Source organism: Melozone crissalis, unplaced genomic scaffold (genome assembly GCF_028551555.1).
Source record: "Melozone crissalis strain CALT ecotype California unplaced genomic scaffold, PUWL_Pcris_2 ptg000014l_1, whole genome shotgun sequence".
In the NCBI taxonomy this organism is placed as follows: Eukaryota; Metazoa; Chordata; class Aves; order Passeriformes; family Passerellidae; genus Melozone; species Melozone crissalis.
The window spans coordinates 15,497,901-15,514,218 of NW_026535792.1; the positions used below are offsets into that span (position 1 = coordinate 15,497,901).

At 40.8% G+C, this 16,318-nt stretch overlaps 1 protein-coding gene across 3 annotated transcripts in view; it reads right to left on the reverse strand.

The window, feature by feature from the left end:
- CIB2 (calcium and integrin binding family member 2) overlaps positions 1 to 16,044 on the reverse strand; it is a 36,309-nt gene extending 20,265 nt beyond the window's left edge. Inside the window, exons 1-4 of one of the 3 annotated variants that reach the window (XM_054272769.1) lie at positions 15,831 to 16,044; positions 14,624 to 14,643; positions 10,390 to 10,541; positions 895 to 929 (exon numbers count right to left, since the gene is read on the reverse strand). In XM_054272769.1, coding sequence (XP_054128744.1) covers positions 895 to 929; positions 10,390 to 10,440 — 86 coding nt within the window. In that variant the 5' untranslated portion in view covers positions 10,441 to 10,541; positions 14,624 to 14,643; positions 15,831 to 16,044. Of the gene's footprint in view, positions 1 to 894; positions 930 to 10,389; positions 10,762 to 14,623; positions 14,644 to 15,830 lie in introns of those variants that run through there. The other 2 variants (XM_054272771.1, XM_054272770.1) reach the window with 2 other exon arrangements.
- Positions 16,045 to 16,318: the final 274 nt, after the last annotated feature.

Here is a 16,318-nt window from a genome sequence, read left to right on the forward strand (position 1 = left end):
ATTCTCCAATATAGTTGCATTTGCTTGCTGTGGCTCTCATGCCAGCTTTGGCACTCATCTGATCCTTCAGAGAGCTGATTCAGCTTATTAAACCAGCAGAAAATAGATTTACTGTTGTTTGGGGTTTTGATGGGCTACTTTCCCTGTAGGGACAGATAAAAACACTTAGCCCATTTCACCTAATTGCAGTCTCACACTGGTTTACATCAGTTTATAGCAATCTCAATTGAAGCTGCCACATTCATTCCTTCATCCCCACCTACACAACAGTCATTAACAGCCATGCAAATGAATGGTGAGACAGACAGGGCTTTCTTTTATCTTTTTGTAAGGTTGCTCCTTGTTGGATCATCTCACTGAAGTTGGCAGCTGCACAAGAAATTCAGTTCAGCCTCAAGAGGACTCACCCTGCACTTCCTCCATATCAGCCCTGTGAGCATCCTGTAAGCAGGGTAAATGAGTGCCCAGCAGTACCTGGCTGCCCCTTCACTGAGACAGGGAGATGCTACATCAGTAAGTGCTAATTAACCAGGCAGATATAACCCATTTAGTTCCTGCTCACTAAAACTTCACCTCCAACATGTAGAAACACCTCTGGATTCTACACTGACTGCAGGATGTGCCCTCACTGATATCATTGAGCAGAAAAGCAGCAAATCCCTTTCATACAAGTCACTGGCTCAACCCTAAAACAGTCTATGATACTCACTTTAAGCTAATCACCACCTTATGACAATTATACATTATAAGTGTACCATAAATCCAATCCTACTCTATTCTATACAATTAATTCCTGTAGAATAACAGGATTTATCTGGTTTCCTCACAAGTCAGATAAAAAGATTCAGCCCCTTCCACATGGATCACAAAGGAGAAATTTAAGAGTTTACTTACCGAAGGATTTCCTTCCGAGTGAAGAACGTACAGTCCTGTTAAAGAAACAAGATATGTCATTGTGCTACAGAAATATTGAAAACAACTGCAAAGAGTTATTTCTCAACCTTTTGGAAGGAAACTCAGATCTGACAGGGAAACATTAAAGATGCCATTTGGGTGCCATCTACATTTGATTCAGAAAGCAATATACACTATAAAATAGCAGAAATATTTCAAGGATAGGTCTATCAGTAAAAAGAAAGATATTGATAATGTGATAGTTCAGGAGGAAAAACCAGTTTGTGAGATACTTCTCCAATGTGGAATGACCAGACCAGAAACAAAATTAAATCTAAAATAGAAGGTATATGCCAAAAGTATTAATTAAAAGAATATGGAAAACTACAAACAACAATCTGTTGTGGATGACAAAAACTGTCTTCTTACTGTAAGTATCCCCCTGCTGGAGACAACTGGAGACAATTATTTTAATAATAAAATGATGTGGTTATTTATTAGTTATTAACCCTTTTTGCTAACAGTCAGTTTGCACTGTGGTCACTTTGCTGAAGGCTGCAAACTCCTCTCTTTTAGGAGCATGGATAAATGGACAATCCCTGCCCTGAACAGCAGCAAACCATTCAGCTCTCCCTGTGCTATCACAGAACTAGAAATAACTAACAGGCAAAAGTAGAGCTTGCTGGACTTGAGAGAAGAGCATACAAACATTCACTTACTTTCTAAATGGCTCTGTGATGTGACTAAATTGACATTGGCTTAATTAACTTAATGAACATCTCTTTTATACTAGAATTCAAACACTTCACCAAAGAACCAGAATATGAGCAGTGGCAGAGTTTGCATTTTGCGCCTTTCTACTTCAGTCACAAAAAAACCCCATATAATTTCAGGTGCTGTGAGGAAACAATAATCAGTCCCATCCCATTCAAAAACAATCCTTTAATCTCCACTCTTATCTAGTATGTATTTAATGGAAATTCTGCCCTGCATCCAAGACTAGTAACACTAGTAGTAATGAAATATTTGATAATCAGTTGAGAACATCATTCATCAATTCAGAGAATATGTAACTGGATCTTCGAGCCACCTCCTGAGGGTGTATATATAGGGGGCAGCCACCAACACAGAAAATTCTTCCTGATTACCCACCTCTCTCACAGGCCCATGTGATGTGGCAGGGCCTTTGCCTAACCACTCAGATCTTTGTAATTTCCCCCTTTAATGGAAAGATATTTAGAATATATCATCGTTGAAAATCAGCTTGTGACAAGATAACAGTGTCAGACTGGTAAGTCATCCTTAAAGGTTACATACAAGTACTTTGCCTCTACAAGTCCTGCTCTTCAGTCAACCAGTGAAATAGTATTTGTTTCTCAAGCTGAGACCCACTGGGGCTAAGTGCCTGCTCCTTCCAAGGAGGGGAGAAGCACAGGATCCCTTGCTGGCAGAAGCGAACAGCCCGTCTCGGGTGTCCAGGAACGCGATCGGCCCCGCAGGTATCAATTATTGAGCTGCCTTACCCTCCTCCATGCAAAGTGCCCCGAGCAGCAGCTCTTCCTCCAGTGGATTGTGCAGCTACAAAGCCCAGGAGGAAGCACCTTGGGAGCTGCTGACACTGATGTCACATTGTCTGCAACTGCACAAAGTGACATTGGAGCCAGCTGGTCAAGTCTTCCTTAATTCCACACAATCAACTCAGTCAAACTGTCACTTAAGGATGCCTCATTTAATAAGAAAGGGCAGGTGTAATCTCACAAATAACTGCAATGCCCTCAGCAGCAATCATCTGTAATTATACAGGCTGGGGAAAACAGCAGCCACTTAACTAGAGAGCTGACAGGAAAGCGATATACAAGTGGAGACAAAGATTAAAAGGAAAAGTTATCCTTTACCTTGCAGAAGTCCTGCAAAAATGCTATTGGAAGACAAATTAGGTCAGATAATGATCCATTTTTGCTGCCAGTCCACACATTTTTTATATTTTATTCTGAGTTGCATCATGATGTTGACAATAAACACTGCTGCCTGCCTGTTTTTTGATCAACAAGTTTTTTACTAATGTAACCTAAACCCCACTAATGCTGAAAACCTCTAGAGCAGAAGCAGTTGCCACTACCTATCTGACCACTGTTACTGACAGCTCTATTTCAATTACACCTGCCAATTGCATGGAATTGTCATGGATGAAGGTTGCCAAAAAAAATTTAAGAATGGTCTCACTCTTAAGAGAGATCTTAAAGCTACTTGGGTCAAAGCACCACAAACTCACTGTGACCTGGCCTAAACTCTTGATCCAGCCAGATGACGCCAGCTATGAAACAATTTACCATAAAAAAGCCTGTCTGGTGTCAAATGGCAAGTGCAAAACCACAGTTCCATGTGACCTCTGATAGGGAAGTCCAGCCATCCCTCTTGCTTCTCCCACCCTTTTATTTCTGCCTGTTCCTTTATGCAGACTTCACCTTGATAAACAGAATATCAGAGAACTCTGAAGGAAAGAACTAATGTGTTTGTAAATGAACCTAGCAATAATGGACACACATTCAGCTTGGATAATTTCCTTTTAGTGACTTAGAACGTAGCGTTGGCAGTGCTGGTATAAGAGACAAAGGTGAAACAAGTATCTATTGATGGCAGGAAAGGGGTGCAGGACTGAGTTAATTTTCCTTTTTTTTTGAAATCACAGCCCTCAGTTGGATTAAAATCATGATGGAAAAAAGGTCTAAATAACATAATTACATTTTATAGTTGCTGGAACTTCAGCAATTTAATTCCAATTTAATTAAAGACTTTTGGCCAAAGAAACGCGGAGGTGAATCATCCAATTTTCTTTGGCTACTTCATTCATACAGAAAAATACATAATGAAGGACAAGAAATAGTAAATTAACATGTTAAATTCACTCTCTCATAAGGAAAGGTAAAGTTGGCTCTGGAAAGCATTTGTCATTTATGCACATGATAACTTTGATTTTCCTGCAAGCCAGAGATATCATAGAACACATTTGCTATTTTGTGGATTGTATTTGAGTTTACCAAGAGCACAAAAAGCAACCTGTCTGTTCTGTCTGGACACTAAGATGTCTGGGAGTCCTGCTAGAAAAGGAGAAACTGAATAGAAAACAAATATTACCAGAGTTTTCATGATTCTTATCAGTCCAGCATTATGGCAAGAATTGATCCTGGGAATTATTGCCTTTATTTCTAGTGCTATACAGTGGCCTGAAAAACTTCTGCTAACAGGCCCTCAGGGGCTTTAGCTTCTTGAGAACAGGGGCTGTGCCTTGACAGCTCACTTATTGCAGCCCCTGAGAACAAACATGCACCTTTTCCAAGACCAACTCTCCTGCTCAGTCTGTCCTCATGCCTTTAATAATCCAGTAAATTACAAGTCCAACATGGGATCACTGATGGTTGTTTGGAAGTAAGATACCACAAAAACAAATCTGCAATTATCTACTTAACATCTTGTAACAATGTGAATAAAACCAAGCAAACAGAAAAGACATTTCCCATTGATTTCCATGAGATCATGATCTTGTATAATGGGACTTGATTCTCAAATTTAGCATTTAGATGGCTTAACTACTACTTAAAATAGTTTGCAGATAGAAGAGGCAGACAGCTAGTGCATTTAGGTTCCATGGGTAGCTTGGCCCATGGCTGGTAATTGGACTTTCTGCAAGTCACTCAGTATTGCTTGTTCCTAGAATATCACAGAATATCTAGGTTGGAAGAGACCTTTAAGATCATTGAGTCCAACCCATGTTCTAACACCTCGCCTAGATCATGGCACCAAGTGCCACATCCAGTCTTTTGTTAAGTGCAGTTAACAGTCTCTGCTCTTAAAACTTAATTTTTATAGCAGAGCAGCATGCACATGTTGTTAGTTTTATTCTTTTATTCCCTATGTCAGATGAATGCAGATTTATGACAGAACAGACTGAAATATGGTGGTCCAACACCTTGTCCAGTCATCTGCAGGACTTGACTGCAAACTCCTTGGTTGGTTCTGCTTTGTACTGAGTTCTACAGTGATTTGAACAAAGCAAAAAAGGAGAGAGAGATGCTCTGACAATGCTGCTACTGAACTGTCTGTAGAGTGTCCATCCAGCACACGAGGAGGTGTGGCTCCATTCAGCCCATGTGCTAGCTGTTCTGGGGATGGATTGCCAGGTCCTGAGAGCAGCACCCAGCTTGTGAATGGCAACAGAGCCCAGTGAATGGGAGGTTACCAATCACCACTCCCAGAAACAAGCACTGTGCATAAAGTACAGCTCTGGAACAAAGCTGACTTCATGGCAGTATGCAAAACATTCCTCTACAGAACAAAAACTGGAGAAATGAACAACAGAATGGAAGAATAGACATACACAAATATGCTGTGAAACAGTATTTCTGAAAGTCATTAAATGCATATTTTTCTTCTAAGAAAATACATATATATTCTGCTTTTTATATGTATAGTTTCATAAGGTCAGGTTTACTTTGATCCTGGAACACCTTAATTGGAAACTTTTATAAATACAAAAACAATGTTAATCAGTCTTATAAAATCACTGCAAATTAAAAAAAAACAGCTTCAAAGATAAGGCAGATACTGTAAACCATAGCTATCTGAGAGAGCAGCTCTTAAAAAATGCTAGCTATCAGATGCTGCAGCACCTTAAAGAGTAATAGTTAAAGCAAATTACTTCAGAGCTTTCATTTTTAAAATTGCAAATGACATTTTGTACTGTGCCAAAGTACAAAATGTGTGTAAGAGCATTTAATCAAAACACCATCAAAATATCGTCCTGTGAAGCAACCAAGAATCTGGTACCAGACAGAAGCAAATGAACTCTTATGTAAGATCTATTATTAACTCTGTTCTAGCAATGTTTTACAAATGCAATACTTCTGTTCTACATTCCACATGACTAAGACTGGCTTGGAGTTGTGCAAGACTGAGTCTGCAAGATATTTATGTATTTTCATCACTGTTAGTATATAAAGAGTTAACAGAGTCAATGAGTTAAAAATGCTGTTTGCACCAATGAAAATTTTACCACACAGCTCATCCTTACTTGTCATCATATATATTCACAATTACACCCAAACCAACCCAAACACCCACTGAGTTTCAGAAGGAAGAAATCTGCATCTGTAAGGACCTGTTTACATATTCATATGGCAACAGGGGAGTAAAAACAAGTCAGACATTAGCAAGGACTGAAAAAAAGCAAACTGCCAACAAAAGTAATTTTGTTCAATCTACAGATGCACCAAATGGTAACATGAAACAAGAACCTGACAAAAGATATTTTCACAGAAAACTTGCTCCATTATTATGCTACTTTTACTTGCACAATAATAGCAATTCTGTATCAAATCAAAACTGCTTTTTACAGACGATCCTGGGGAACCTATGAATGCACTTCTTGTATTCTTGCAAAGGATTAATTTTCCAAGACCCTGGGTGAAGTCTGGATGGCTTTTTAAAAGACAGCTTGATGAACGTGGTTTACTTTACAAATGGTGTTTCTTGACAGATCATAACATAACTTGTTTAATCTGGTTTTGCTTAATGCTCATGAAATATAGCTGAATTGCACTTTGATGTCAATTTTGATAAAAGGAAAAAGTGAGCTCTGTAATAGAGAAATTCTTGTGTAAAAGAAGAAAGCCATTACTTCATCATACTATATTGTATTGCAATCTTGCCTATAAGACTGCCAGGGTAAACATCAGTTTGTTTTGAGACTGCATTAAATAATGCAGAGTAAACAATACCATTAATGAACAAATACAAATGGCTTGCAATAAAACCAGTAATATGCTTTATAATCTCTAGGTTCTAGAAGGGAAATAAAACAAAAAAACAAAAGGATCACTGAATTTGTACTGAATTCAGATCTCTTGATTCAAGTAATCCCAGAAAAGGAAATTAGATTGACTGAACAGTGCGGGAGTTTGTCCACAACCCAAGTGCAGTTTCTCTGCATTTCCTACCCAATACAATTGTTTTACAGTTAGAAATGCTGTGCATCGAGGTGAATAAATGGCTCTGAATCAATCAATAAGTTGCTTTACAGCATACTTGTATTTTCCATTGCTTCAAACATCTGTACACACTCAAAACACCCTAAAAATTCAGTTAATTTTCTTTTCTCAATATGAGACTTGACCTCCAAAATCTGTAGGCAGCTTTTAAAATCTTAATTTTTAAATGTTCTTTTATTGCAATGAAACCCATCTTTCTTGCCTATCAATACTTATCTTCTCCCTCACCAGACCTTGGTTAGATTTCACATTTTCTGTATTAAAAAAGGGCATAAGAATCATAAATGCCTAGTAAAATTCCTTTTCTCAGAAGGCCAGTATTTTAAATGATGTGAATCTCTACGAGCAACCCAATGCTACCAAAAGCCTAATTTGCAAAACATTTCACCAATCTTCTGAAAATGTAAAGAGCTGCCAACAAGAACACTATGATAATAACAGGTGATATGATCTTCATAGCAGGTGTTAGGACAAGGTGTTAGCCTGGAAAGGTGAAAATTTCTTTTCTTTACTTTGCCTCTACCTACTTGGATTTTAAAAACAAACAAATCTGAATGGTTTAGTATTATCAAGTTCTATCACAGGTCTCTTGTACAAAGAGTTTCAGCTGGCTACCAAACTTAATGAAGAGCATTTAAAAATTGTCCATTGAAAACACTGAGGTGTGTATATCCTGTAGGTGACCACATATACAATTCTTTAATTAAAGTCAAAAGTTCTGCTAACAACTGGCTTTTCAATATGACAATTTACATGCAAAAAAGGTGCATCTATAGGCTTTTCAGAAAGGTTTAGATAAATCAAATGATTTGATTTCTTTTATTTCATTAATATCACACTAATGACCTGAGATTTATGTATGCCAGCTTTTCAAGCAGGTGATTTTTCTGCAGCTTAATCTTCAGTCTCTAAAGCCAAAGCCACTTGCACAGGTTTTACCATACTTTAGGCACAGGAACTTCTCACTTTTTCACCTCATAGCGTATTTTATAGAACAAGCACATAAAACACAACACATTTTTTTTAATTATAAAAATTTTCCACCTGAAACAACATTAGGTGCTATAAGCTCAAAGCAATTTGTACAAAAGACAGAAATAATAGAAGGGACAACCAGATAATACAATGTCCAGAAACAGATTTCAATTAGGAAATTATAAGTCTAACCATGAGGTGAGTGAGGTTTTGAACAGTCTACCAATAGGAACTGTGAGGAAGTAAAAAAAAAGAGAACAACCAAGATAAATTTTACAAAAAAGATTGACACTTTTGCTTCTGAATGCTGATACTATGAACACTGTACTACTGTTCATAGTATCACTGGACCACTGTTGTAAGGAGTACAGAACTAACTCACAGGCACATAAATTCACAAGAAACTGCTTTAGGGGAAGAAAAAGACTCAATGATCAATTTATAAAAGCAATTTATATGTAGATGCCTTCCTGGTCACTGGGGTACAGATGTGCACAACAGACTGTTGCAAAGTGGACTGTGGTACACTGTGTTTTACTTTTGCCCATGGTTTAGAGGCCCTGGTAACTCAGCTGCTGGCTCAAGACATGAAAAACCTGCATTAAAAAAATTATGGAAACGTGGCCCCATTCTTCCTTTTTCTGTTCTGAAGAAATTCCACAAATGAGAAGATGGCAGGTAAGATGGCAAATTCCAAGCCAAACAGCTCCAGGTACAAAGTGCTGTCTACAAAGTGTGGAGAGGCAAGAGCTCTCTGTGTGGGTGACTCCAGCAGTCAGCCCAGGATCTTTTTGTTTAAAAGACTCGACAGAGATGCTAAACTAATAAATCAGAGGCAAATCACTATCAAAATTATGTCTTTATCTGATTCTTCACAGCATGAGGCTAATACTCCTTCCTGACAAATTCTGCAGGCCAGTTATCGTCCTGAAACCTGTTATTTTATGGTACTTGCCAAACATAGTCAAAAACTGTCTAGCTCTACACTAATGAACTGCTAGTCTGCCTGTAACAGAGAAATCCCAAAGGCGACTCAATCCACTGGGCCAAACTCTTGCCAGGCTTTGAGATCAATTACCCAGCATTATGAAAGGCAGGGGCTGCAAAAGCCATTAGAGAGAGGCAATTTCTACATGAAGAGCACTGAATTAGGGATGACATTTCAGCTCTTGCATTTGCCAGTTTATGTCAAGAGGATAACATTAATTACATTTGGATTTTGTTTTGTTTCACTGCAGTTGTGCTCTGCTTTGTGTTCACTTCTATTGTTAGTAGGGAGACTGGTGCTTCACAGATCTTTGATTTCTCTCTTGCCTCTCCAGCAGGGAGGCGAAAAAGCTTTTTTGGATCTTGGACTGTTAAGTCTAAGATCATTAATTCAGGTTAATACATTACAGTCTGCTGGTGAGAAGTGTGGTGTAACAAAGTGGAAATTAAGAAGGCCCACTGTCACATTTCCTACAATGACAAAAAACCCCACTAGGTATTTATAAAAGCATTTCGTTTATGCCTTACTTTCAGTGTGGGATAACAGTGGTAACCACTTGATCATATACACCTGGCCTCACCCCATGGCTCAATAGTTATACCTCTGAGAAGTCCACATAGTTTTAGCAATGAATTGAAATAAAATTAGTAACTAAAATAATAGATTCTACTTCAATAGTTTTAATCAAAGATCACAAAGGTAAAATGTTATTAAGTTACTCAGTCCCTTAAGGGTCTACCTTTAGTTTATCACAAGATAAACTAAATCTTGATTTTGTGTGCTGCTAATTCAATGTTTATCACTTCATGTAGAAGAAAAGGGCAATGCAGCCAGCCCTGGCTGCCTCTCTTAATAAGTAGTTAGCTGCCTCCTTCTTGAGCACACTTCTACTCAATGCTTTGCTTCACTGTATTTTCAGAAACTTGTTCAAGATGCTGTGCAGACAGCTTCCTGAAATTCATTTCAGTGAGATTTGCAGCATGCTGAAACATGACTAAAAACATGTTTTAGGAGGAGATCCGTTTTTTTTTCTTTTTACCCTATTTAAAAGCAGTTTATACAATGTTAAGTAAATAAAGGAGTACCAAATTACCCCTGACATGAAATGCCCACTTACTTACGATGAGGTTAGACAAGATCTATTTTATTCCTTTCTGCTCTATTGTCAGCAAAAGGCATTGGGTAGAGAAGGTGCTACACTATTGTCCAGCTAGTCACAATCTTTATTCTGCTTCCTAGTTCAGACACTGAGGATGTGACCGTTCTCCCTCTATACAGAGAGGGAATTAAATTAATATATTCAATAACCCAGCCTTAGAATATTATTACAGCTGCTGGAAGGAACAGTAGAATATATACATGCAGGTTAGAAAGAAAGTCTTCAATTATATTGGAAAAAAACCACTCGCCACACCAAACAAAAACCCAAATCATAAATATACGTAGATTACTCCCTTTCATCCCCGAATGCAAACCAAGATATCTTACCTGATAGGCATCTAGCTGTTCATCAGTAAATATTGTTTGCTTATTGCCCATCTTAAATGAGGAATTCTTCCTCTCGGCAAATGCATCCCATTAGAAGTAGCTGGATTCCTCTGTATTGTAGGCATTTAGAGCACGTATACTCCGTGAGTGTGCTGAAAAAATCCCAGAGCCTGCATTGAACTGGTTTGGATTGCACCTGCCCAGTGAGGAAGGACACAATCTGGGAAATCTTTCCAAAGGCTTGACTGGAGTGTGCCAAGAAGGAAAGTGTTAAAATCACAGGCAGGTGTCGTGCAAAACCAGGGATACCAATCTGCCCCTTTTCAGATGCTTTTCTAAGATGCATACGGAGCTTCTATAACCCAAACCCCGAGCAGCCGCTCCCAGCAGAACGCAGCTCTCTCCTCTCGGGGTCTCACTCAGGGCGCTCCTCACGGCACCTCCAGGTTTTGGAGCAGCTCTGCGCCAGCCGGTGGCGCTGCCCAGCGCAGCCGTATTGCCGGGCACCCCAGCCAGCCTGGGAGCAGGGGAGCGAACGGGGAGACAGAGCCCCGGCGGCTCCGAGAGCTGCCCTGCCTGCCCCGGGCTGCCCGGGGAGCGCGGCTGGGCGCAGCCCCACCGAGTCCTACATCAGCCCCACCGAGTCCTACATCAGCCCCACTCATCAGCCCCACCGTGTCCTCATGGCCCCACTCATCAGCCCCACCGAGTCCTACATCAGCCCCACTCATCAGCCCCACCGTGTCCTCATGGCCCCACTCATCAGCCCCACCGAGTCCTACATCAGCCCCACTCATCAGCCCCACCGAGTCCTACATCAGCCCCACCGAGTCCTACATCAGCCCCACCGTGTCCTCACGGCCCCACTCATCAGCCTCACCGAGTCCTACATCAGCCCCACCGTGTCCTCACGGCCCCACTCATCAGCCTCACCGAGTCCTACATCAGCCCCACCGTGTCCTCACGGCCCCACTCATCAGCCTCACCGAGTCCTACATCAGCCCCACCGCGTCCTCACGGCCCCACTCCCGCGGGAAATACTCGTGTCTGCACCGTGCCTAGCGAGGATGCGAGCTCACCCCCAAAGGTACCAAACTGCCGGTTACAGCACCGAACACAAGGACTCCTTCGCACATGAACTAAAGTTTAAAAAGTCAGCAATATTAAAGTAGTTAAACAGACGCTATCCTCCCTCCTTCGGCTCAAGTAAGCACAGCTGGGAAGGAAAACCCTCTAGCACAGGCTAAAGCAAAAGCAGACAGTGCCAGTAGAGGGCTCACGGTGTGTTTTAGCGCACCACAACCCTACTGACGGGAAAGTAAAAAAAATAAAAGAGTATCTATGAGAAGCAGACAAACAAAATCATATTATCCGACATCTGCAGAATGATAAGCTCTTATAACAACAGCAGGAAGAAGTCTGAGTGAGAAAGGATGAAGGACCCATTATAAGCTCACTTTCCATTCAGGCACTTTGGAACGGAACAGGGTAAAATTTCCAACTTGTTTATTTGTAGTCTGCCAATGGTCAATATGCCCTCATCAAGATAGCAAGTTTAATAAAAACACTTGGAGAATTATCGTGTGCTTTTCCCTACAGCTCCTAATGATCCTGGCCTGATAGCAGGATTGGATAATAGGAGTTCACTTTACCTTGGCATGTAACAACAAGCATTTAAAAGTAATAGCGAAAGCAAATATATTGTATACATAGTAAAAACATCCTATGAAGTGTGTTGGATGTGTAGTAAAAACATTCTAAAAAGTGCTGAACCACAGACTGTTGTAAGAGATGGCTTATTCAAATTATAAGATTTAGAAATGCAGGTTTGATTAGCTGCAAACCAGCACTGCCCTGAGCTACAAAAATTACAAGGTATAACCCATATACAAAATAAATGCCTTGGGATGAGGATGTAGGCAATAAGACTTATTAGCAATAAGCAAACATCAGAATTGTAACATCAAAGAATGCATTCTAGCCATACAGCATATTGCAGCAGAGTTTCAAAATAAGAGGGAAGAAGCTAGAGTAGTAAGGAAAATACAAACAGAATGATTTACCATCAGACCAAGACAGCAGCAAGCACCTGTTCAAATACCACACAGTTGTACTGACTGTCACATGGCAAAATCCATCTCTGTTTTCCCAGCCACTGGTGCTTTTTTTCTCCTTTTCATTGGTGTGTAGTGGCATTGGATTCCTATTATGTTCCAAAAAGTACTCCACAGGTAAGTCAGAATATTAAAAATAATTTTTAAAAACCTGCAAAATACAGTATTTCAATTTTTTTAAAATCAAAAAAACCCAACAATCTATAAGGGCCCCTTGAGACTAAGAACTTGCACTGTTCTGAAAGTTCTTACCTGTCCTCAACTCTGAATGAGCTCCATCATTGGCTTTAGTGGTTATACATATAATTAAGCATAGTTAATATCTCTGATCTGGTGGTACTAAAATGCAAGAGATAACAGCTGCTCTCAATCAGACCAGACCAATACTTAGGCAAGTGATTTGCATGAAATGGCATTCCATTCACAGCCACCTACTTCAAGCTGCCCATCTATGCAAATCAGATTAAGTATAAATGGCCAAATTACCTCTAATGTCATTATACAGAAGTTAATCATCAGCAGGGGTGGATGTGGCTCAGTATCTTTTAATCTTGTGATTCTGTACGCTTAACAACACTCCTACAGTGAAAAGCTGACATCCCATCTCTTGGTTTTTCACCTGCTTTTATATTCCTGGCTGCTTCCCCTGTATCCTAGATGCCAAACTCATCAGAAACTCTCAGTCTTTTGAATCAAAATAACAGCAGTAAAATAGCAGAGGAGCTTGATGGAAAGCATTAACCAGGTAAGGCTTACTTGTGGTTACAATGTAGGCCAGAGGATTCAGACAGAAGTGTTAACCAGCTGGCTCTTCTCAAGCATATCACAGTGGTCACTACAGCTCAATGCACAATTACCTTGCTGTGCCAATTGGGTCAAATTTAAAGACATAGAATACACAAAGTCTTTTTCACTCCCATTTGTTTGTACATGTCAAAGTTCAGATGATCTTCCAGTTTACTCTTCTGGACTTCTATCTGTTCCTGTTTATCAAAGATTACCTTATTTGCCAGTTGGGTGTTAAGCAAACTTAATGCCTGCATGTTGAAACAAATCTATAGTTTTCAATGTGCAAGAACTGACCTTAAATACTACCAGTAGCACTACATTTCACTATATTTCAGTTTTTAAAAAACTGTTTGCCAAATTGAGTGGTTTTAAGCTATTAGAAATAACAAACATCTTGCAATAGGTTGCATTTGTAAGGGGGACAGTATATCTAGAATAGTCTTGCCATTTCACTGCCCATTGTACCAGAGACAATGGTTAAACAGCCCCTGCTCATTTGCTTTAGAAGTGTAAATCCCAGAGCAGGAAATACACTGTTGCTCACCCCCCAGTGTAGTATTGGACAGCAGGATGTGAATTATTGTCAGTGTGGTATTGTCAGCTGCCATGGCCTCGGCTGGGCACAGCTCAGGCAGTGGGACGTGCCAGGCTGGCAGCTCCACACAGCCTTTGGTGCAAATCTCTCTGCTCTGAAGTGTTGCAAGCCCTGGCTGCCACAACAGGTGATTGATCTGATTTATTAGGAGAGGTAAGTTTAATGGCCTCCAACAGACAGGTCAGAGTACCTTAAGTTGCCTCTGTGAATCATGCAGTGAGAATGGGAGGGTGGTTTAAGCATAAACTCCAATTCCTCACCAAAGGAGGCTCAAGCTGCTCTGAACAGACCACTTCACCACAAGAGGATCCACACAGAGTTTTAACAACCACCTTGCACATCTGCTGCTTTCACATATTGGTTTGCTACAGCTTTTAGTAGGGGAGAAAGGAACCCAAGAAATTTCATGCCCATTACACCAAGTATTCCAACAACTTCCCCCTCACACAGATGTTTCCTTGCAGAATAATTGTTCATAAAGAACAGTTACTCTGTTAGCAAAACAGCAGTTTTGATTCAGAGGGGCTGCCTGAACATTTATTCTGTTGCTACCTTGCACAAGTCCCTGGGGCCCAATGCAGGTGTGAGTAACTGTGATCACTATGTGGAATGGGAGAAGTTCTATCCTCCATTGATGCTGTAAAAATCTCCCCTGAGATTTTGGGATTTGTTTTCTTACTGGAAAGCTATTCAAAACTCTGTTTGCATAAAATAAAGAAAAAGTAATAACACTCACCTTATACAGCTGCTGTGGAGCTAAAAAAAAAAAAGTTCCTTAAAGATGCTACAGAGCTAGAAAACAATACAATTGCATGAACTGTAAATACACAGTTATGAAAATCTGAAATATGCAAAAAATTACAGTTTTTGCCACTGCAATGGGTTAAAAAGTTGCTTTTCCAGCACATGGTGGATGGGAGGATGCTCTGAGCTCTGAGGAATGAATAAACAGCTTGAGAAACATGCAGAACTCATGTCTCTCAAACCAGGGAAAGCTGCCAACTTCGCTATGAGGAACAGGAACTTTCTAGAGAGTTTTAATGCTAAAGAAAATAAACAAAAAGGAAAACCTTGTGTGAAAATGCATTGGTTTTATGATCTTATCTATCTAGCTTAAAAATACCCCATGTTAGAAAAGGGGGGCTTCTGAGTGCATTTTGTTAAGCCTAATTTATCCATAATAAATAGACATTACCTTTTTTTTTTTTTTTAAGGTATTTTACACAAGACAGTATCTTGCCTCAGGGACAAAATAATAATACATGTAATGGTTGCCTTAGCAGGCTAAATGTAATATAATGAATTTCCCCATAGGGAGTGACAATATAGTGATCACTAGAGGAAAGACAGTATTGTTGTCTTCTCAGAGGCATTATTTTCTTAAGCAAAATAACTACTCATTATTGTCTTGTGCAGCCCTTCTCAGAACAGAGCCAAACCAGCCACTGTTAATGCCTTATTAGCATTATTATAGCAACACCCACAAGACATAGAGAAATGGGTGTTGAAAATGTGTAGAAGAATTCTCCACAGTATCTCCCCTTCCCCCACTTTTCAATCCAAGGGCAACCTAACAATGTAGATGCAGATACAGTCACAAACACAAGAAAGCAGCATGAATATATTTTTCACTATGTATATAGTTACCAATGCTGAGCTAAGAAACTAGAAAGGCCACTAATCTTCTAATTCTATTACCAAAAACTGGTACGAAATTTATCTGGGACAAACCTCAAATTTTAATGTTGCTAAGTGTAAATAGGTAGTTTCTAAAAGTGGCCATTCCCAGAGGTACGAGCTCAAGCTGCCTCACAGTGTCTGTCCCCAGCCGGGCCGCGGAGCTGCCGGGGACGGACCCTGCGCCTTCAGGGCCCCCGCCGCTCCTCCGACTGACACAGAATCAGCTTTTAAAAATAACGAGACAGGTTGTTATTATCACTAACCTCAGAAATGAGGGCAAAAAGAAGTCTTAAATTGTCCCGATTTCAACAGCCTTTTTTAAAACACTTTACATGGGCTTAGGAGGCTTTTAAAAAAATCTGGCGTCTTTCTTAGCAACTATTTTTTTTTTTCCCATAAACGACCCCGCATCCTCCGGCGGCACCAGGCCGTCCGTCCGCCTCGGCGCCTCCCGCACCGGCAGCGGGAGCTCCCCGGCAGCACCTCCACCGGGCAGCGGGATAAGGGCCGGGGAGGCGGCTCGGAGCGCCTCAGGCAGCAGCGGGCGAGAGCTGAGGGGCAGGGGAAGTGGCTCGGACCGCCGCGGGCGGGAGCTGAGGGGCCGCGGAGGAGGCTCGGACCGCCTCAGGCGGCGGCGGGCAGGAGCTGAGGGGCCGCGGAGGAGGCTCGGACCGCTTCAGGCGGCGGCGGGCGGCAGCTGAGGGGCCGCGTCGATGGCGCAGCGGCGGTCCCGGGGCGGGGCTTCGCGGAG